This window comes from Salarias fasciatus, chromosome 5 (genome assembly GCF_902148845.1).
Source record: "Salarias fasciatus chromosome 5, fSalaFa1.1, whole genome shotgun sequence".
NCBI classification, from domain to species: domain Eukaryota; kingdom Metazoa; phylum Chordata; class Actinopteri; order Blenniiformes; family Blenniidae; genus Salarias; species Salarias fasciatus.
Window position 1 is genome coordinate 17,262,482 of NC_043749.1, and position 21,115 is coordinate 17,283,596.

Here is a 21,115-nt window from a genome sequence, read left to right on the forward strand (position 1 = left end):
TTATCACACTGATATAACTGGGAGTACATAGAGAGATTTTGCAAAATTGAAGAAAAATCTAAAAAGTTCAAAATCCCCAAATATGCATAAATATCTTTTGGCTAAATAAACCAAGCTGTGCTACATTCCTGATAAATGGAAAACCTGCCTGCTGTCTGACAGGTTTAGGCCTCTGTGTGGTAGTAATCTGTCTTATGCAAAACAGACTTTTACAGTCTTTTCAGTACCCTCTAAATAACGATATTAAAGTATAGACAGGTCAAACAAAAAAACAACTCGTACTTTTGCAGCTCTCAGACCCTGTAATAAAAGCATGTGGTCTCAATGACGTATCAATTATTTTTATGCAATATTGATCACAAAGTGATGTGGTGATTGAGGCCTTTCTGTGTGAGTCTGCGTGTTCTCTCTGTCCGTGGCCTTTTTCTCAGGAAACTCTGGATTCCCCACACTGTAAAAAATCATGCACTGAAGGTTATTTCCCTCACAACTCTGTAGTTGGATAAAGCAGTTTAAGGTGAATGGAAGATACGGAGTTATTTCCTTGAACGTCTTTATTTTACAAGCGTCCACAAGAGGGCGCCAGAGCTTATCTTTAAAAAAGAGAATAATTTCTTCTTTTTAAAAAAAAACCGAAACGTGGCCATAGATAGATTACACTATGATCCCACAATAACCCCCTTTAGCCAGTGGCACAAACTAACCCAAGACATGCACAAACTCTTTCAGTATTTAAGCTGATTCCCATATACTCAATAAAACGGTTACAAATTAGGCAAAAATGTAAACGGTCTGGTGAACCAGAGATTGGTTGAATTATAATTTATTTCATTCAAGAAAAACATGAAACAATACAATTTGAACAAAACAAAATAGAAGTTTCCAAAGTTCTTAAAGAAAATGGACAGAAGGACATATAAATTTACATAATCTGGTCCTTTATACGGAAGCCCTAAAAGGACATGGTTTAATACTTTTTTTTTATTTCCTCCGGCTTCCATACCTTGATATCTACAAATATTAAACATTAGACAAACATAGTAACCACCACAGGGGGGCAGTAGCTTATAAATGTAGGTGTAAAACTGTGTAAAGGAAAAGCAGAGGAAGAAACGAGAGACCCCGCCTCCATGTTTCCATGCATTGGCGCGCTCCGGCTGTGCGTCCGCGGCTCTCTGCTGCTCCTCCCCGGGTGCTGGTGGGCCGACTGTAGCGGACAGCGAGTGAACACACTGCGGAGGCATGAGTGCTGCGGCGAGCGTTCGGCCCGGTTCGGCCGCCGGACCCGTCCAGCAAGGACTAAAAGAGGCTCTGATCGAGACCCTGACGGCCATCCTGTCCCCGGTGCAGGAGGTGCGCGCCGCCGCGGAGGAGCAGATCAAAGTGCTGGAAGTGACGGAGGGTGAGTGTCGGCGGGGATTTACCGGAGGCCAGCAGCCCGGTGCGGTCACTCATTAACCGGGAAATCGCCTTACCCGGTGGCGGGGCAGGCGGCTGCTCGGTGAGCCTACCCGGGCTAACTCGTCCCGTGCGGCTGTAGCTAACAGCGGAGCCGTTAGCAGGAGCAGCATCCCGGCTCCCGGCGGCTAGCATTAGGCCACGTTCTCTCAAGTTACTGACAACAAAGTTCGATCACGGAAAAGCTCCTACCTTAACTTGACGTCGATGTCATTTTGATGTCGTGGCCGCTGAGGCGGACGGTGACACGGCCGCTTTCGGGGTCTTCCAGCGGGCTGGAGCTGTGTGGAGGGAGGCAGCACATGGGACATGTGGAGCCCGGCCTCTGGCGCTCTGCAGCCGGCTGGACCCCAGGCTCTCCTGTCGGGGGAGGGGGTTTATGAGCCAGTCGTTCAGAGGTGAAGTGTCTAGTGTCATGCTCGTCTCGTTTGAATCCAGCTCGATTAGCTGGCTGAATTAAGACAGCGACGCTTCACAACCCGTCTCCGGGTACATGACACGACCCACGTTTCCGCTCAGCCGACTTAAGTTCATTTATTCTTCTGTCGCCATGGCAACCAGCTAATGTCCTACATGACACATTTTCCCGCGAAGATGCTTTCTGGTAGAAGGAAGGGGGAGGGGGTGACCCCCCCCTTGATCGCGCCAAATGGGACTTCCTCCATCAGGCATCATCTGGTCTACAGGACAAGACTATCAACTCACTCACGTCTGGATTTTACAAGATAACAACACAACAATGAGATTAGTTATTCGAGCAAACTGTATTTGTTTAAGAAACATAGGAAAATCATTGTCTAAGATCTCTCTGTCCTTCTGCGTGGAGTTTGCATGTTGTCTCTGTGCTATGCATAGATGATCTCTCACAGACATAAAGCACGCATTTGAGTTCAGTAGGTGACCCTAAAAAGCCTGAGTGACTGTATGTCTTTTGTTCTTGCACAACTTTCTCCAATAGTCAGCTGGTATCAGCTTCAGGGCCCTGCAACATTAAAGTTGATAGAGTTACAAACAATAAATGATAGGATAGAGAAAAACTCTTGAAGCCATCTTTTTTAATATGCCATGGATTAAAAGGTATATTTAACGTAATCTAACTTTTTCAAGATCTTTTTCAATTTTCAGTGTCTTCATGACTATAAATACCAGTGATTTGAATGACACTGTAGTATATTTAGTTTCACTCAATTTGCTTCAGTTGTGTTAAGAATGTGCAACTTGTTAGATGGTGTTTAGCTCTCAGCAATGTGCATCCTTAGTTCTACTGAGTATAAAAATTGGCGTTCGGAAGGAATCATTCTCGTTGTAAATTGCTGTATTTCATTGTCAGTAAGGCCTGAAAACGGGAGCAGATGGAGACAGTAAGCAGTTTATACTTCAATAGACTTTCTATTGTGGTTCCTGCGATCGCCGTGCCAATGGTGAAAGGCTAATTGTGCACGATGTCCGTCGGCAGCGCGGCAGCGTCGTACTGAGGCCGACCCTTTCCGCCGGCCCCTCTCTGAGGCTGCCACCCCTGCAGGACTGTCAGCACTAACATTGTCTCCTGGCGCCTGATGTCACTCTGGGTAAAGCCCAGGGGACGCAGGGTTGAAGTTGATGCTGATCCAGCAGGCCAAGTTCGAACCAGGGAGGATGTTTATGTCGTCAGACATTTGTTTTCATGCTTCTGAGACTCAAACGAAGATGGTCATGTTCAAACAAACCTTCTGCAGATGTTTTTATAACTAAAGCAGATTTTGTTAGTGGTTGTAGCAGATGATGTGAACAGCTGGAACAAGAATTTTATTACTAATGAGCAGTGTGATTATTCAGAGAAGCCAGCTTTGCAGCCGTAGTGTGATGAACCTTTTGGAAGATTATTCAGTGTGGGAATCCCTAATGGGACAATGCTGCAAGAAGAAGAGTCATTTTGGACTGTCGTGTATTGCAGTTGGATTTTATTCATGTTGTATCAAAGCACTTTTACAGAGAAAAACCCAAATACTCCACATGAAAAAGTGAAGGTGAAAAAGAAAAAAATCTTGTTTCTTGTGTTAGTTTATCCATCTTTTGTCCTCCCTGCTGGTATGTCCATGTTGCAGAGTTTGGCGTCCACTTGGCAGAGCTCACAGTCGACCCTCAGGGAGCGCTCGCCATCAGACAAGTGAGTAAGGAAACAAAACACACACATCATCCAGCCCACTCATTCATTTGTGTCCATTCAGTTCTCCAACACTTTCCCAGTTATTTATTTGCTTCTGATCACCTCCCTGAAGGCGCCTCGCTAACAGGATCGTGGCTGTGTGGTTGTGTGTGTTTGCAGTTAGCGTCGGTCATCTTGAAGCAGTATGTGGAAACGCACTGGTGCTCCCAGTCTGAAAAATTCAGACCGCCAGAAACCACAGATCAGGTAAACTTCACCTTCGACCTTCGATGCAGTCAATTTTCAAAACATCCCAAAAGTTTATCTCCACTTTTAAAGCATAAAACACACGTGTTTCCACATTGGTTTATTAAAAGTGAAGCTGTTTTCCTCCTCCAGGCCAAAGCCGCCATCAGGGAGCTGCTGCCTAATGGTTTGCGGGAGTCGATCAGCAAAGTTCGCTCCAGCGTTGCGTACGCCGTGTCGGCCATCGCCCACTGGGACTGGCCCGAGGCGTGGCCGCAGCTCTTCACCCTCCTGATGGAAATGCTGGTCAGCGGAGACGTCAACGCCGTGCACGGCGCCATGAGGGTCCTCACAGGTATGTAATAACACCCACATAAACAAACAGCCTTTGAGCTTGATAAATGTTTTATTCAGAGCCTTTATTTTACATAATCTCAGTTTAAGTTTACGATTAATTTGTCTTCATAATTTCATGATGTTGCTTTATTTATTTTAAAATTGCAACAGCAAGCACGAAGTGTTTTTCGTGTGGGTGTGTGTGTGTGTGAGAGAGATGTGGCAGGATTGTCTGTTGTGAAAATGCATGATGTGAGGTTATTTACTCTCTTTCAGAAGTCATTTCTCTCTTTTATTCTAATTTCATAATATGATAAAACTTTCTGAAACAAAATAAGCTTGACTCTTCCTTTGTTGTGCCCAGAGTTCACCCGGGAGGTGACTGATACTCAGATGCCGCTGGTCGCTCCGGTGATCCTGCCTGAGATGTACAAGATCTTCACCATGGCTGAGGTACATCTCCACCTCTTATCTCTGCACATCAGCTGGACTACAACAGTATTTCTGACACAATTAAGCTGGATAGGTCCGTCAACATTCTCTCTATCAGTCTGAAATACTGTTTAATGTAACTGGCTATTGTGTAAAAGCTATTTTGTTTGCTAGGTTGAATATACTCTTTTCCCCCACATGCTCCCTGAAGGACCTGTCCTGTTTTGTATTGCTGACTGTGATATCTCTGTGTTGTGTCTGCTTGAAATAAAGTGTCTGCCTCCTCCGTTGTCCTCTTCTGCTCTCGCAGGTTTACAGCATCCGAACCCGTTCCAGAGCAGTGGAGATCTTCACCACCTGTGCCAACCTCATCTGTGCTATTGAAGAACTTGAAAAGGTAGGCATGTGAGAGATGAGTTATGAGAAACAAACGTCACACTGATCACTTCCCTGTTTGTCCAAATTTTTTTTTACTGAAGAAACAAACTGTTATGTGTTTTTAGGGTGCAGCCAAAGCGTTGATCTTCCCTGTGGTGCAGCAGTTCACAGAAGCATTTGTGCAGGCTCTGCAGATGCCTGATGGACCCTCATCCGATAGTGGCCTTAAGATGGAAGTGCTTAAGGTGAAAGGCTTCATCATGCTCTGCTGCGAAGGCAAAAATGTTTGGAAATGATCGTTGGATGTAGTAGGGTTGACCTTGACGTGCTTGAAGTTGCTGTAAGTGCTTCTTTCCCTTTACCAGGCAGTGACGGCTCTGGTGAAGAACTTCCCCAAACCCATGGTGTCCTCCATGCAGCAGATATTACCCATCGTCTGGAATACTCTGACTGAAAGTGCAGCTTTATATCCTTTACAATTCCAGCCTGCATTTTAATTAAATAGTGAATTTTTTTTTTTTTTTTTTAATTCAGATTTTTTTTCTTAACTAAAAGTTCACTTATGTCAGAACAGAAGTCAACTACACAGAGGAGGTGGACGACCCGGTAGACTCAGATGGTGAGAAGAATTTAAAGTCCTCTGAACGGCTTTTGTATTTGACACGGCTTCAGAACTCACGTTCTTGCCTCCTGCTTTTGGTTCATTCCTCCAGGCGAGGTTCTGGGCTTTGAGAATCTGGTGTTCAGCATCTTCGAGTTCGTTCACACGCTGCTGGAGAACAACAAGTTCAAGAGCACAGTGAGGAAGGCGCTGCCCGAGCTCATTTACTACATCATCCTGTACATGCAGATCACCGAGGACCAGGTGAGCGGCCGCAGGAAGCTCGACAGATGGGACCGCAGGCTCAGAGTGTGAGCTGTGTGGTTTTGTTTGCGTTTTGTTTCAGATCAAAGTGTGGACGGCGAACCCTCAGCAGTTTGTGGAGGACGAGGATGACGACACCTTCTCCTACTCTGTGAGGATCTCTGCTCAGGACCTGCTGCTGGTGAGACCAACGCACCACCGTTTGAAGGCTGATGTCGTTTTTCATCCTGGTGTGTTTAGACAGTAAAAATCTAAATCGGGCCCAAAATGTTGGTTTCCCAGAAGTGTGTGGATCGAACGCAGCTCATCGGCTCAGTGATCACCATGTGAGGGTGAATAATCTTAACCTTTGACCTTTGGTTGTAGGCTGTTGCCGCTGAGTTTCAGAACGAGAGTGCAGCGGCGCTGGCAGCAGCCGCCACCAGACACCTGCAGGAAGCCGAACAGGCCAAAAACAGCGGCAATGAGCACTGGTGAGGAGAGATTTCACACTCAGCAAATTCATACAGAATTTATTCATTTAGCTTTTATCCAACAAATATCAACACAGTCTCTTCTCTATTTTTTTTTTTTGTCCCAGGTGGAAGATCCATGAGGCCTGCATGTTGGCCCTGGGCTCTGTCAAAGCCATCATCACAGAGAACGTGAAGAACGGTCGAATACAGTTTGACATGCACGGTTTCCTGGCCAGTGTCATCTTGGCTGATCTCAACCTGGCAGGTCAGGCTCAAGCTGACTTTTAGCGCTTCAGATGTACAGTAGTGACTAAATCTGTAGAAGAAGAAAGATTGTTTTTTTTTTTTCCTATTCATGTAAATCAGTTCATCCTTGTGGCATAATATTCTCCATCGAACTGATCTTTCTGATGCAGACGGAACCGTCTAACATCGCGATACCTTGCTCATCCTGCTCTTGTTTTTGTCGACCCCAGCAGCGTCTCCGTTCCTCCTCGGTCGAGCTCTTTGGGCGGCCAGCCGCTTCACGGCGGCCATGTCTCCCGAGCTCATCCAGCAGTTCCTCCAGGCCACCGTCAGCGGCCTCCACGACAGCCAGCCGCCCTCCGTCCGCATCTCTGCTGTCAGGGCCATCTGGGGGTGAGTTTGGTGTCAGTGTCTGGAAAAGCAGAATTAAGTCCCTAAAAATATAGAAGCACCCCCAAGACAAATTACACAACTACTTTTTAAATGCGCTGGATTCAAGAAATGAAAGTCTTCTCTCATCCTCCAGGTACTGTGACCAGCTGAAGCTGTCCGAGAGCACACATGTCCTCCAGCCCTTCCTCCCCAGCATCCTGGAGGGCCTGGTGCAGCTGGCCGCCCAGTTCAGCTCCGAGGTGCTGACTCTGGTCATGGAGACTCTGTGCATCGTCTGCACCGTCGACCAGGCCTTCACCACCAGCGCCGAGAACAAGATCTGTCCGCTCACCATCGCCATTTTCCTCAAGTACAACAACGGTACCGATGCGGCTCTGCACCGCCAAACCCCCCCTCATTTCAGAATGCTTCTTCTTTTGCTGTTTGCAAAGTGAGGAACTCGCCTGTAGCCTTTCCCCAGTGTTTCTCTCAGACTCTCCCCCTCTGGTTTTATCCTGCAGACCCTGTGGTGGCGTCGCTGGCTCAAGACATTTTCAAGGAGCTGGCGCAGATCGAAGGCTGCCAGGGTCCCATGCAGATGCGCCTCATCCCCACGCTGGTCAGCATCATGCAGGCTCCGCCCGACAAGATCCCCACCGGACTCTGTGCTGTAAGTTCCAAAAAAACAAGTAGACATTTACTGAAGCTGTTTCTCTCAGTGGTCCAGTTAGGAGGGATCTCAGTGTGAATCGAGTCGGGTCACCAGAACTGAACCTGCACTGCTCAGATGAGCTGGAGGAAGATCAGAGAGTCCATTACTTTGTTGCTGTTTGCTTACAATGATCAGAAGACGTGTTTCATTCCTCTCTTCACAGACCTCCATTGACATCCTGACTACAGTTGTTCGCAACACCAAACCTCCTCTGTCAGAGATGCTGGTGTGTCAGGCCTTCCCGGTGTTGGCTCAGTGTACCTTACGCACAGACGACAGCACGATAATGCAGGTAAACAAAGATAAACTATAGACTTCTTCTTTGTTTAGATGTTATTCAGATCCAAGATTCCCCTCCTCTTGCTCTGAACTTCCCTGCTTCTGTTTAATCAGTTTCAGTTATCTGTTTTTCTTTATTTAAAAAAGAGACAAAGTGGTTATTAATGAAAATATAGAAATGCACTAATTCAAATGATCAGTGACGAGGTTGACTATAATTCCAATAAAACTCAACAAATACCAAAGCAGCAGGGAGAGACGGGGAAACATTAAAAGAAGTCAATTCAACTCTAGATTTCCGATGTTTTCCCAGTAAAATATTTTACAACTTATCCGTAACCAATAAGCTACTTTATTTTAATTTGTGATTTTTCCCTTTTTTTGTGCTTTGAAAATAAATGCTTTGTTAAATCCCTGCATGCTATTTGTTAATGTACAAAAATTGTATTTTAATTATGATGCAACACTTCCCTTTATCATCACTTATTTCACCCTACAAAGCTTTAGTGCTAAAATTCCTCTTCTTTCTCTTAAAATGAACGACTGATCAGTAACTCTTTAGAGTTGTGGTGATATAATGAAATGTAATAAAAAGAAAACGGGGCTCCACCTCTGCACAGTCTTCCCCTGGGTAACTTTCCTCTTCCTTCCAGAATGGCGGCGAGTGTTTGCGGGCGTACGTCTCCGTCGCCCTGGAGCAGATCGCCCAGTGGAGGGACGAGCAGGGCAACAGCGGCCTCTGGTACGTCATGCAGGTGGTCAACCAGCTGCTGGACCCCCGGACGTCCGAGTTCACGGCCGCGTTCGTGGGCCGGCTGGTGTCCACTCTGATCTCTCGGGCGGGAACCGAGCTCGGTGATCAGCTGGACCAGATCCTGCGAGCCATTCTGAGCAAGATGCAGCAAGCCGAGACGCTGAGTGTGATGCAGGTGAGGAGAGGGAGCGATGTAGACCGGACCTGTGTTTTGATCTGTTCTGCTCTGACCTTTAATGTCTTCGTCCTGTGTCCTCCTCCTCTTCCGTAGTCCCTGATCATGGTGTTCGCCCACTTGGTTCACTCCCAGCTGGATCCCCTGCTGGAGTTCTTGTGCAGCCTGCCGGGACCGACGGGGAAGCCCGCCCTGGAGTTCGTGATGACAGAATGGATGAGCCGGCAGCACCTCTTCTACGGACAGTACGAGGGTAAAGTCAGGTCAGAAAACTTTTCACAAATCATTTCACTGCAAGGCTGGTAGGATTGTTCAGCTCATAGTGAAGAAATGAAAAAAAAAAATAGCATTCAACAATCAAAAACGGAGAGAGAGAGAGAATACTTTTTTTGTTTTTGCAGCACTGTGGCTCTCTGTAAGCTGCTTCAACACAGTCTGAACACGGACGACAAGCGTCTCCAAGACATTGTGGTGAAGGGAGAAGAAATCTTCAGCCAGGAGGACGGCATCCGCACGCGCTCCAAGTCCGCTAAGAGTAAGAGCTGAATGAGCTTCTGCTGTTACGGCGTCGACCAGAAGAGATGAGGAGACAGTTTAACATCTGCAGCTGGCCACATTAGAGTCTTCACCTGAGCACCCAAAATTAAAATACAGTACAGAAAAATGAAGGAAAGAGCTGCAGTCGGTTCTGTGCTCAAGCCTCCACAGCAGTTCCAGTTTTTCACGTGACTCCTCTGTAAATCCGATTGTCCACTGCTGGTCTATAGGGTCTAAAACAAACCCCATACGTTTCCACAGAGGGACAATACTTGCCATTCAGCCATTCATCTTCTATATCCACTTAATCCAGACTGCGGTCACGAGAGGCTGGAGCCGGTCCGCATATGCTGAAAGGCAGAGATAGTTCACCACCGGTCCGTCACACAGCGGGCAGCGAGGCACAGCTGCACTCTCACAGACAGACAGTTAGATTTACCTCTTAATCTACCAAAAAACTCATGAATGGTGCATTTCAGCTGAATCTGTCTGCTGTGGGATTTCAACCAGTAAACTTCTGTTTGCAATCTCACTGCTCTCAATATAAAGAGAAAAAAAAAAAAAGGTTTCTGTGTCATCAGTGCACGTCACACACTGTGATTGTTTTCCTGACTTCTTATTCCACCCAAACAGATCCAGAACGTTGGACCAACATTCCTTTGCTCGTGAAAATCTTTAAATTGATCATCAACGAGCTGTCGACGGTGGTGGAGTCGAACGCCAGCAGGGCGAACGCAGCAGACTGGAGCCAAGGTGAGGAGCGAGGGAGGAAGAAGAGACGGTGTCACCTCATTCAGCCTGTAAACAACAATAACAACCCGAGTAAACACGTCTGTGACCGGCTGCTGTTTGCGTTTGTTGCAGACTCGAGCGGCATGTGGGAGGAACAGGAAGAGGATGAGGAGGAGGACGATGAGGAGGATGAAGGCCTGGCAGGGCAGCTGCTCTCTGATCTTATCGCATCCAACAAATACGGTACCAGTGTCCCCCTGAGTGTCTCAGCTATTGCTTTGTTTTGTCTTCAGTGCTTCTGGATGAGTAACCAAACTGAGCTGTAATATTTCCCTCTGCGTCTGTTCTGTAAACAGACGATGATTATTATGAGGATGATGAGGAGGACGATCCCGACGCCTTGAAAGACCCCATTTATCAAATAGATTTGCAGGTAAGCTCTCTAAACTGTAAAGTCATGAATTACTTCAATCCTTATTATTTTCACACTGTCCTGAAGGTCTGAGTCCGTCACGCGCCGCCATTTGACAAATCTCACATTTCCAGCCGAATCGGGTTTGAAATGGAAAGAGTCGGGCTGCCCTCCTTCTTCCCTTCTGCTGACGTGCAGATTGTGAAGCGGGCGCGCTGGCGGCGCTCTGCTCCTCATGCCGATTAAACACACGGACACTTAACTGGCCCTCATGAAGGGGTTTAGTGTTAGTGTGTCACTGGGTCAGTATGGAGACTGTAAGGAAACCTTGAGAAGAGGCAAAACAAAGCCAAAAAAAAAAAACATAGCTATGTACAGTGAAAACATTTCCATAGACTCTCCAAATTAAACCCACTTTTAATTAAACTGACCTTAGAAGAGTTTTGTATTTCAACTTTCCATGAGCCTGTGGAGTCTGGATTGTGTTTCTACGTGGCTTCCATTTACTCTGTTCAGCTTTTTAACCTGCATTGATGGCTGGGATGGTAAACTTTACCTGTGGGTCCTGGTGAATAATAATAATGTGCGTCAGTATCTGTGGTCAATAATGACAACACCTTTTTAGTTCTCGTATAAAGAAACGGCTCAGCTCTCTTCAGGATGTGCAGAATGAAGCTGCACAGCTCTAAATGTGTACCCAAAGAAGAGAAACTTTATTTTGAAAACCTCTTTGATTGTGTTTTAATGTTTAATTGGATTTATTTTATTAAGTCTCATTTACTTTTTGTTGATGTTGTAACAGTCAATATTTTTCTCTGGTCTTATTTCACATGTCACCAAAGTGTCTGAATTGTTTGATATTGTGAACTTTTGGTGTTGCGTGCTTCTTTCTTCCTTCTTTTTTTTTGAGATATAGTTTGATGGACCTCTGTGTATCTTTACTTGTGGAAAGACTTTGCTTATCTAAATGCTCTCTAGCTATCAACTCGTGTTTCTTAACTGTCTTGCTGCCATCAACAAAATGATAAAAATGCAGGATAAAGCCATGTCTGTACGTCTGTTCTTTAAATTTATAAACTGTGTCACTGAATCTCAGACCAGCTGGATTTTTACCAATCGTATGGCAAAAAAAGAGCCACAGGAAGAGGAAACCTCAGATTGATTTGGGAATTATTACATTTGCAGAACATGCTGCTGGTTGTTTTCTGAACACTGATATTTTTAGTATTTCAGGAAATGAAGATGCGTCTTGGCTGAATCACTGTCTAATTATTTGTATCTACTTGAAGCTGTTTTCTAAATCAACGTGGAGACTTTGTGTGGAAATGTTTAAACCATTACAGTCTTATACATCATATATTAGTGCTGATTTAAATGAACACAATCTGACTGATTACTGTTGTATTCTTAATTAAATATCCCAACATGTATTAATGTTTTTTTTTTTTTTTAATTCTAGAGCTGCTTTATCTTTTCTGGCTTGCAGCATTAGTGTTTTCTGTCCTAAAACATCAAATCTCAAGAAGCTCCAATTATAAGAAAGAGCTTTAGGGTGTAAGGACGCCTGCTTCCCTGGATTAGACTTAAAGACTCACGCACGCTATTTGCACGTCGCCAGCTGCTGCTGAACGGCGCTAACTTTCAGCCGTTTTTGTGGCTTGACCAGCTTTGGAGAACTGACATGAAGACGTGGCGACCGTTGAACTGTTTTATGCCTGAACCAATGTGCTCAGGATGCTCAGAAATGTCAGGCTATGAAATATCAGTCAAAGTGTGAGTGCTTCTTCTGACCTGTGCCGTGTGTCTCCTCCTCAGGCTTACCTGACGGACTTCCTGACTCAGTTCGCCCAGCAGCCGTGTTACAGCATGTTCTCAGGCCACCTCAACAACGCCGAGAGACAAACCCTGCAGTCCATAGGCCTCTAGCCTCGCCGTGTGTTGCCCCAACACGCCGTTATCTTCCACTTCCATCACCCTGATGCTCTCCGCTGTCGCCCCCCCCTCCTCCTCCTCCTCCTCCTCCTCCTCCTCCTCCCTCAAAACTTTTATTCCCTTTGTCATGACATTACGACGCCGTAAACGGACAGTGGAGGACCTGGCACGGCGGGACGAGGGCACGGGCTGAGATCATGCACTTACCTATAAGTCCCCGTTTCTTGGGACTTGTGATTTGGAAGGCAGATGCTGCAGATGTTACAGTGAGAAAGAGACTGCACAGGTCTGTCCCGGAGGAAGGCTCGCTGTTGAAGCAACTTGAAACTGGACAAAGAGGATCGGATAGAGCGGCAGGTGATCAGTGACATGAGACTGTTTGATGAGGCCCTATTTATAATTCAGCCAGTTATTTTTGTGTTTCTGTACAAACCATGAAACGCAACATGGGTAAACGCTTCCTAAAGACTTTACATTGAAGGAAAAATAACTCATTGTGATTTCTGGGAAGGAGCGAAGCATCGGCGGCCTTATTTTCCACGGAAACAAATTTTGACTGTTCCCGAAATGAAAAGCTGAAAACCTAGCTGTCATGTCTCGGTATGGTGGGTCTTTTGGGAAATCATAATGATTCACAGCCTCGTCATTTTCTTGTACCCAGTGTAATTTGGGATGAAAATTTCTAAATAAAAGTCCCTTGTGGACGAAATTTTCATGTTGATTTCCACATTTCCTCTCGTATTTCTGAGAAATTTTAATATATGCTCTTTGCAAAAAAAAAAAAGGGAGGTGCATAATAAATTTTTTTTGACATTATATAAAGGATGTGATGGATCTGCTGTCATCTTGGATTCGAGGTTGGGGGAGTGAGCTAGTAGTGAAAAGTTTGCTGACAGGTCGACACAGGTGAAAGAGCAAGTCCCTCAACTCCCAACTGCTCGGCAAAACTATTCTGCACAGAAATCATGTCATATTTTAGTCTCAGGAGCACAAGGATATGATACTGAAACACTATTGGTCCACGAAATAGTGAAGATCAAAGGGTTGACTGAGTTCAACAAACTGGTTGAACTGATCTGGATATTGTTTATTCTCAATTTAAAGAAGCTATTTAAACTTTTTCAGTTTGGAGCATTCTTTGTGAATCTGTGAGCGATAGAATCCTTAAGATTGAAATAGATATTTACAGTAAAATGTTGGCAAAAAACAGTTGAGTATGAATTCTAAATCACAGGAAACTGTCACAAACCTTTTTCGTTTATTTCTTAGAGGAAACCTCTGCTCAGATTATTAGCATGTGTGAAATTCTGCACCAGTGGAAGCTGTGAGATGGATTGACTTTCGCGGCAGCCTCTCAAATCCTTAAAGCCACCTCCAGCTGTGACTGTGTTCATATTTCTTACAGCCAACTCAGTCAAAGTGGAGCACATATGTTTCAGCTCTAGGGTTTTGTCCTCATCTCTTACAAACAACCAGTTTTTAAATGTACATTTTACACATTCTGCTCATAGTGTTACATGTTGAGGTGTATTATATCCGTCTTGTACAAGCTCTTTATTTCTCTCAGGAATGGTAAATGAGGAGACATTGTAATATGCTGGAAAAGAACACCTTATTTGCAAACTATTTAGCAATGTTAAATAATTACCACAATGCAGCACGAAATGGATGGGTTCATTCAAGATCCTGCAAGTCCAACTATTTCCATAGAAATCTTCAACTTAAATCTACTTTATAGAAATGTTATATCAGCAATTGGATTTTATTGCATGACACCCAAATGTTTTGTCTTAGACCACAATGAGCATTTCTAACAAACTGCACAGAAAACAGTGAAGACACTATCATAGAAACATTTTTTCCCTCAAATTGTCATTCAAACTGAAATTGCCATTGCCTGAAATTTCGAATAATTACAGGCAAACTGAAATATAAAATCAATATTCTATAATTTCAGATTATAAACGCCGAAAAAAACCCTTTCAGATTATGAGACAGTGGGCCAAACCACTGTAAAGATAAGTGGGGGACAACAGCGCATCCCATTGAAAGGTCAAGCACACGGTGCAGCATTTTGAATAGGAACAATGGTTTTTACAGTCATATTGTTTTTTTTCCTAATGTAAAAATAGAGACATAACACCCTTATTTCTAACAGTACCACTATTTTTCTATCCATCTATGCAATGGCTGCAATGAAAACGTTTCAAGAAGTTTTTTTTTCAGGAATGGAGGATGTATTTAAAACATTTCCAATATACTTTTGTTATATATTATATTTTACTTTTTATTTGTGTGAAATATGTAAGTTTGCCCTTCACTACATATCTAATGAACTGATTTGCTTGGCCACATTGTTTTAACGGCGGGGATCATTCCACATATTCCGCGCGGTCCGTGAAGGCATCATCCAGCTCGTCCCGGGTGAACGGCGTCACAGACGCGATGTGTCATTTCGACGGATAAATGCCTGCCAGTTAACCCGTCCGCCGTCTCCCGTCTCCAGAGCTGCGATCATGTCGGAGAGCGGCCGCTAGATCGTCTGACTCCCCGCGTCCACGCCGATGAAAACACCTGCTCCGCAACAAGAACGCGCGTCCTCTCGGCTCGGCTCGCATCCATGATGGGGATGGTCAACATGTCCCTCGTCTCGGTGACTTTGGCGCTGCTCGCCGTCGTCCTCTGCACTTCTCCGGGTGAGATTGCCGCTCGGCGTCCAGGCCGCGCCGCGACCTGTGGCGGGTTAATGGTTTTAAACGTCGGTCCCCGGTGTGGTTCGGTGGGTTTCCCCGGTTATTATCCGTCCCGTTAACCTCAGACCCGGGGACCGTGTCGTCACTGTTTGCTGATATTAGTTCGTGTTTACATCTGCAGGATAAACCCTTTATTGTCAGTGTTATTTTAATCCACTGAGTGCGACAGTCCTGAATGTGTTTGCGTGTTAAAATCTGTTTAGTAATTCAGTAATTAGGTTTGCCTTACTTAGCTGAGATAAACATTAGCTCCAGAGCTAGCAGCTAGCTTGATGAGATAACCACTTACTTTTCATCACATTAGTTAATAAATCTCTGTAAATAGAAGCTGATCCACCTAAAGAAGTGTTTCACGTGATGCTGTTATTATACAGGCCACTTATTTGCATATGTGAGGTTGGAAGACCGAGAAACGCACAAAAATATTAATAAATCTCACACGTCTCCCTATTTTCATGTAACAGTTTGTATAATGATATGGCATATATTAGATACTGAAGCAAAGTAAGGAGGACACAAAAAATTACGTAATTTTGGAGCATGTATCAGTGTCAGTATTGGGAGTGTGTTTACTTCACTCTCTAGTCTATTATTTGACTTTTTATTAATCTGATCATCAGGTCTGTTCTAATAAAAATTGAAAATGGATTTTCTCTGACCCAAGATTTTTAATCATTGCTGCTGCATACACGATATTAAAAACCCATTGATTATTTTATTGGGTATTGAGGTACTCTGATAGGAGCAATTCAAACACAAGACAATGTAATTTGTTTTCATATCACAGAGAATAAGGCTGCATATAACAACGGTACTTTATCAATATACAGGGCTTTAGCTTGTTCATTTTGTAATGCATTTGTCAGTGTAGGCATCCAGCCCACAATAAAGCCAGGCCCACAGTGCAAGTCGCAACAGTACCAACATTCATCTTGTAATTCATTTATTGAAGTGACAACTTTTATTGTGATAAGGATGCGTATTGCCAAAGCCAGCACTGAAAAGTTGTGATTTACTCTAATAAGAGTTTCCATCAGTTCAATTCACTCGGCTCTCTGTGGTTGGATGTGTTGTTTTATTTACTTGCAGTTTGTGCCCAGACTAAATAACCCGAGACGTTTCACATTATGTGGCAGTTTTCTCCCAGGCAACAGCAGAAAACGTATAACAAGCAACAAAGTGGCGGAGCTTTCAGCAGCCCGCTCACATTGACGTGGCTGTCATTTAATGCTGACATGTTGTGGAAAACATAATTACACAAGTGCTTTTGAGTCAGGTGAAAGGCATGAAAAAAATGCTTACTTTCATCGAAGAGGACTTATTTTTCACAGTATTTTACACCATATTTTTTGTGAACTTGGAACAATTTGTTGCAGAATCAAATACTTTTCACTTGTTTTTTTCCTACACTGGGGAACAACCTTGTAATTAATAAGAGATTCCTCCTACCTGGACCAATGACAATATGCTGAGACAGTTAGTATGAGCTCCAAAATTTTAATGAAAATATTAAGAATTAGGTTTGATTGGGATTGTGGTTATAACTTAGGTAATTGTACAAGAAAAGAAACCCAGAAATCCATTCATCTTTCTATTTTCTGTTCCACTGGACAGATCACCAGGTCATCACATGGAGACACACACAGTCAAACCGGGGATATTCTCACTGTGAGGCGGGAGCACTACCCACTATACAACCTTACGGCCTGAGAGATGCTGGGAATATTAAACCTGTTTGTTCTTAGATGTGAGAACTGTGTGGGTTGTGTGGGTTTATTGGCCAGTTGGTCAGACAAAATGCACAATTCCCAGCGTCATCTCAGGACATAGGAACTTGTGCCAGGCGTTGTTGTTGTTGTTTGCTGGTGTTGCATATAAACCACACAATCAGGTTATCAGGTGCAGACTGACTGACTTGAGTTGAGTGAAGTCGTCCTTCGAATCCTCCGGGTGTCTGACAGAACTTTAGCTCCAGTCAGTCTGCCGCTGTCTGCCCTGACGCTGAGTCGTCTCAAACAACAAAGTTCTGAGGCAGAAAAGCTTGAAATGAATAATTATATTGTCCTGGAGACATAACAATAGTGTTTTTTTTTTCTATCTTTTTTTTTTTTGCTTTAATTAAAAAGTGAAGACTTTTTGACACTTGGAAAATGTGCAATGAAAAACAAACAAAAGCAGCTAGGTGATGGGATTGAGAGACGACGCAGAAGCCAGGCCTGCTGTTTCCTTCAAATCTCCGTTTCTCTTCCCCCCGCTTGCACCTTTGTGATCGTCTTCCCTGTTGTGTCGCTCTTCGTGCTGCTCCTGTTTTGCAGTCAGCGGGAACGAGGACTGTCTGTGGTACGTGGACAAAAACGGCACCTGGCACAACGGCTTCGACTGCCCGCTCATCACGTTCTGCTGCGGGAACTGCCACCGACGCTACTGCTGCCTGGACGCCTTCAAGATGATCACCGAGCGCGATCAGAAGCGCTGCATGCTCTTCCAGTTCAGGTGAGGCGTGGCCGCAGGGCTCACACTGTGAGATCAGGAAGTTTTCCTTCCTCTGCCGCTCTTCAGGGTGTCTTTGTATTTCTTCCAGGCAAAGTTCGCACATAGAACTAAACCCAAGTGAAAAGATGAAACTGAAAATGTGAAACGTCCTTCAAAACATGATCTGACTTTGATATAAAATGTATTGAAGCTACCAAAAGTAAATAAGTCAGCTTGTTGTCCAGTGGGACTGTCACTGTACTTCTGGAGGTCACTGAGTCAATTAATCAATAACGGGAAAAAGTACTGTTGGCGGTTCGTCATGCAGAAAGGAAAGTAAAATTAGAAGAAAAAATGTACACCGCATTTATATACTCTGTATAGCAATTTACATATGTGCACATAAATGGAATTTTATACACACTTCATGTAAAAATATACTTGTATACAAACAGCTATAGTGTGTATTAACATATGTTCACCATGAATGTGCACATCAAGTAAAGATATTTGATGCATTTTTAAAGCATCTTGAAAATGTTTGTGTTGCTGTTATTGTGGTCATATACTGTACAGATAATATGTAATAGTTTTTGTAATACTGTGTTTTGATACATGAGGAAAGGAAAAACTTTATTGGCAAGTCCTGGCATTGAACCATCAACTTCATCACTGTTAAAGCTGTAAAATCCTGCAGCGACAGTATTGATGGCTGCTACTGTCTTTGGTCTTTTCATCGTGACTCTTCATCCTGAAAGACTGAAACAAGCTGGTTTGTAGGGAAGAAAGTATCAATATTTGTGATCAAATTTAGGGACTAAAAGTAAAAAAAAGAAGTAATATTCAAGTGAAGCACAGATACTTGAAATACCTCCTTGTCCTCCAAGTCATGGAAGCAGTAAGCTTCTTGATAACACAACTCAGCTGTCCTGTGTGGGACGTTTAGGTTTAAGAAATTTCACCTTTACTGCGTGTTTGTTAGGATTTCCTCTTGGCAGAGCTCTCACGCAGACGTTTCAGGCTTGTTCCCTTTGCTCAGTTTCTGCTCTCGGCTGTAATATCTTCTCATTAGTGCTTCTGTCACGTCAGCTATCTGTGGCGCCGACGTGTTTAATGGCAGCGTCCCCTCGCGAGGCAGAATGATAATAACGCTGGGGTAAGCAAGCCCGAACCTCTGAGGCGGTAACAGTGACAGTTTTTCTGCACGGCACTAGAAACCATCCATCGCTGCCCGGCGGCGGCCAGACAACCTGCAGATTATTGAGCCCAGTGAGAGATCAGATCAGTGGGCGACGATGAAACGCAGGGATTTGTTGCTTCGGTGAGATTATGAGGCGACGGGACGCAGTAGAACCGGAGAGCCGTGCCGGGATTGATATCAGGGTCAGCGCTCGGTAAATAGCCTGACTCAGAAGTTTGGCGTCACGGCCGTCTCTGCTTTAATCCGCTGTAACGGGAGTCGTTAGAGAGATAGGGGAGAACAACAGCAGGATGCTTGATCAAAGGAAGGAATGCTTTGTGCCTCAAGCCCTCGTCTCTTTCTCTCCGTGTCCTCTTCTCTCAGCTCCACCACTTTAGCAGGCATCGCCTCCTCCATCCTTCTGTTCGTGGCCATCATAGCCACCATGGTCTGCTGCTTCATGTGCTCCTGCTGCTACCTGTACCAGAGAAGGCAGCAGAGGGGCAGGACCCCTTACGACGGTGAGATGCCGCCTCTGTATATCTGTGCAGGAGGATCGAAGACTCAGACTTCTCCTTTATTCACTTCCTCTTGACTTGACCCTCCAGCCCAGCACATCCCCATGTCCAGCTACCCAGTGGAGCCCATGTACGATGCCTATGGAAAGCCACTGGGGCCCTCTGACTATCCACACCCAGGTTATCCCATGGCCCCTCAGTATCCCGGCATGCCCCCGCAGTACCCCATGATGCAGCCCGGCCCGTACCCGCCACATCTGATGGATCCCGCTTACAGCCAGGGTAAGAACTGAGACTGAGCCCTGAAAAACAGGAAACGGGTCTCATCAGTGGCGCCACCTAACATTTTACAGTCAGATTAGACCAAAAGACAATGTTGGTTTCTTTCTGTATTCATTGCATTTGAACTGATTGAACATTATTTGTTCTACTTTGTTGCTTTACCGTGTTTGTAGCTCACTGACTCCGGTCTTTTTGTTTCCAGCCCCACCGCCGTACTCTCCACCTCAGTACCCCGGTCACTGATCACCTCATCTCCAAGAAACGACGACTTCTGAGAGAAATGACTGTTACAAATGGAGACGGCAGCAACACTCTCTCTCCTGCACACTTACATGAACACACACACACGCATACACACTGCCACATTCACACACACTAAAACACTACAGCGTGATGAGCAGCGGTTAGCCTGTGAAAGAAAGCAGGAGGCACTTTAAGCTTGTATTTTCGTTGTTGTTGTCCTACTTCTCCACAGTACTAATGTAAATCAGATTCTGCCCTGCGACGTGACGCCTGATCGCGGCGGGCGGGCGGGCTTCACAACGGGTGTCATATGATCCTTAAAGTATCTGCGGTTCAACGATATGCCGCCGCACCTGCCCTGAGGTTGTTACCCCGCAGAAACGAGGTCAGAGGTGCTTTATGAGAGAATTAAGCGCCCCCCCCCCTTTAGCTTGATACGGGAAAAACACTCTACTTCCTCACGTTTGTTCAATTTGACTCAATAACATTCCAGACTTTCTCTGTCGATGATCCTCAGAAAACTCGTCTTTGTAGAAACTAAACTGGGAACAAGGGATGCATGTTTTTATGACGGTGCCATGTTTAGCTCCAGGGCAGACATCTTTGAATTCTCTTATGATACTTCTCTATAAGACGCCCGCTACTTTTTAACTCCGTTGCGTCGTTTTGTTTTTTTTGTAACTGAAGTAATAACTCGGAGGTAGTTGTATTAGCAGCACCCCTCCTCATGTACCGTGTGAGCGTCGGCATGCTCCCCTCGTCAGAGTTACCTGTCCTCCTCTGCTTCTTTTCCAGTCTCATTCAGAAGTGACTCGTACAGACGTTTACCGTTTCACACTGGAATCCACGTTCAGCGTTTATTTCTCGTAACATATCAGATCAGGGGAGTCGCAGGTCACGCTGCGTAATTCAAACGAAGCGCCCGCCTTACAATATCTAACCACCAAGAAGAGTTTAGCTATTTAAATAATTTTGTAAATGTATTCTTCAGCTCGGTATTTTCTGATATTGTAACAAATTCTTTAAAATGGTGTGACGTTATTGTAACTTCAGGTGTGGCATTTGGGCATATTTTCATCAAGTATTTATTATTACTGCACTCACATTGGACTGTGAAGAGGCTCTCGCCTCCTGGACTCTGCTGAAAACTGACCATGAAAGGATTTGTTTGACATTTTTGGAAACTCACCAAGAATTCTTCATCTGTACTCGGAATTAAAA

General features: G+C 44.7%; 2 protein-coding genes across 3 annotated transcripts; both read left to right on the plus strand.

Moving 5' to 3' along the window:
• The first annotated feature begins 1,127 nt into the window (after window positions 1-1,127).
• On the plus strand, window positions 1,128-13,169 carry ipo9 (importin 9). 2 transcript variants are annotated; one of them, XM_030092775.1, is made up of 24 exons: window positions 1,128-1,402; window positions 3,543-3,604; window positions 3,764-3,850; window positions 3,983-4,184; window positions 4,530-4,618; window positions 4,908-4,994; window positions 5,101-5,220; window positions 5,341-5,441; window positions 5,536-5,594; window positions 5,689-5,840; window positions 5,923-6,021; window positions 6,207-6,313; window positions 6,421-6,560; window positions 6,772-6,934; window positions 7,068-7,294; window positions 7,435-7,583; window positions 7,789-7,917; window positions 8,558-8,833; window positions 8,930-9,096; window positions 9,235-9,368; window positions 10,004-10,123; window positions 10,235-10,345; window positions 10,459-10,535; window positions 12,330-13,169. In XM_030092775.1, the coding sequence occupies exons 1-24, from the start codon at window positions 1,243-1,245 to the stop codon at window positions 12,438-12,440; spliced, it is 3,129 nt and encodes a 1,042-aa protein (XP_029948635.1). In that variant the 5' UTR covers window positions 1,128-1,242; the 3' UTR covers window positions 12,441-13,169. The 2 variants fall into 2 exon arrangements, with proteins under 2 accessions (XP_029948635.1, XP_029948636.1); XM_030092776.1 differs by having other exon boundaries at window positions 6,775-6,934.
• Window positions 13,170-14,853: 1,684 nt separating this feature from the next.
• shisa4 (shisa family member 4) lies at window positions 14,854-20,804 on the plus strand. Its single transcript, XM_030092778.1, has 5 exons — window positions 14,854-15,142; window positions 17,515-17,692; window positions 19,236-19,372; window positions 19,460-19,651; window positions 19,854-20,804. Exons 1-5 carry the CDS (start codon window positions 15,067-15,069, stop codon window positions 19,892-19,894), a joined length of 624 nt encoding a protein of 207 aa, XP_029948638.1. The 5' UTR covers window positions 14,854-15,066; the 3' UTR covers window positions 19,895-20,804.
• Window positions 20,805-21,115: the final 311 nt, after the last annotated feature.

What these genes read in the sequence shown, in the direction of transcription:
- ipo9 (XM_030092775.1), top strand. Translation starts at nt 1,243, where the DNA reads ATGAGTGCTGCGGCGAGCGTTCGGCCCGGTTCGGCCGCCGGACCCGTC. An exon ending in AGATCTTCACCATGGCTGAG is followed by an intron (nt 4,619 to 4,907) that starts GTACATCTCCAC and finishes CTGCTCTCGCAG; the next exon opens with GTTTACAGCATCCGAACCCG. An exon ending in GGCTGATCTCAACCTGGCAG is followed by an intron (nt 6,561 to 6,771) that starts GTCAGGCTCAAG and finishes TGTCGACCCCAG; the next exon opens with CAGCGTCTCCGTTCCTCCTC.
- shisa4 (XM_030092778.1), top strand. Translation starts at nt 15,067, where the DNA reads ATGATGGGGATGGTCAACATGTCCCTCGTCTCGGTGACTTTGGCGCTG. An exon ending in CGTCCTCTGCACTTCTCCGG is followed by an intron (nt 15,143 to 17,514) that starts GTGAGATTGCCG and finishes CCTGTTTTGCAG; the next exon opens with TCAGCGGGAACGAGGACTGT. An exon ending in GGATCCCGCTTACAGCCAGG is followed by an intron (nt 19,652 to 19,853) that starts GTAAGAACTGAG and finishes TTTTGTTTCCAG; the next exon opens with CCCCACCGCCGTACTCTCCA.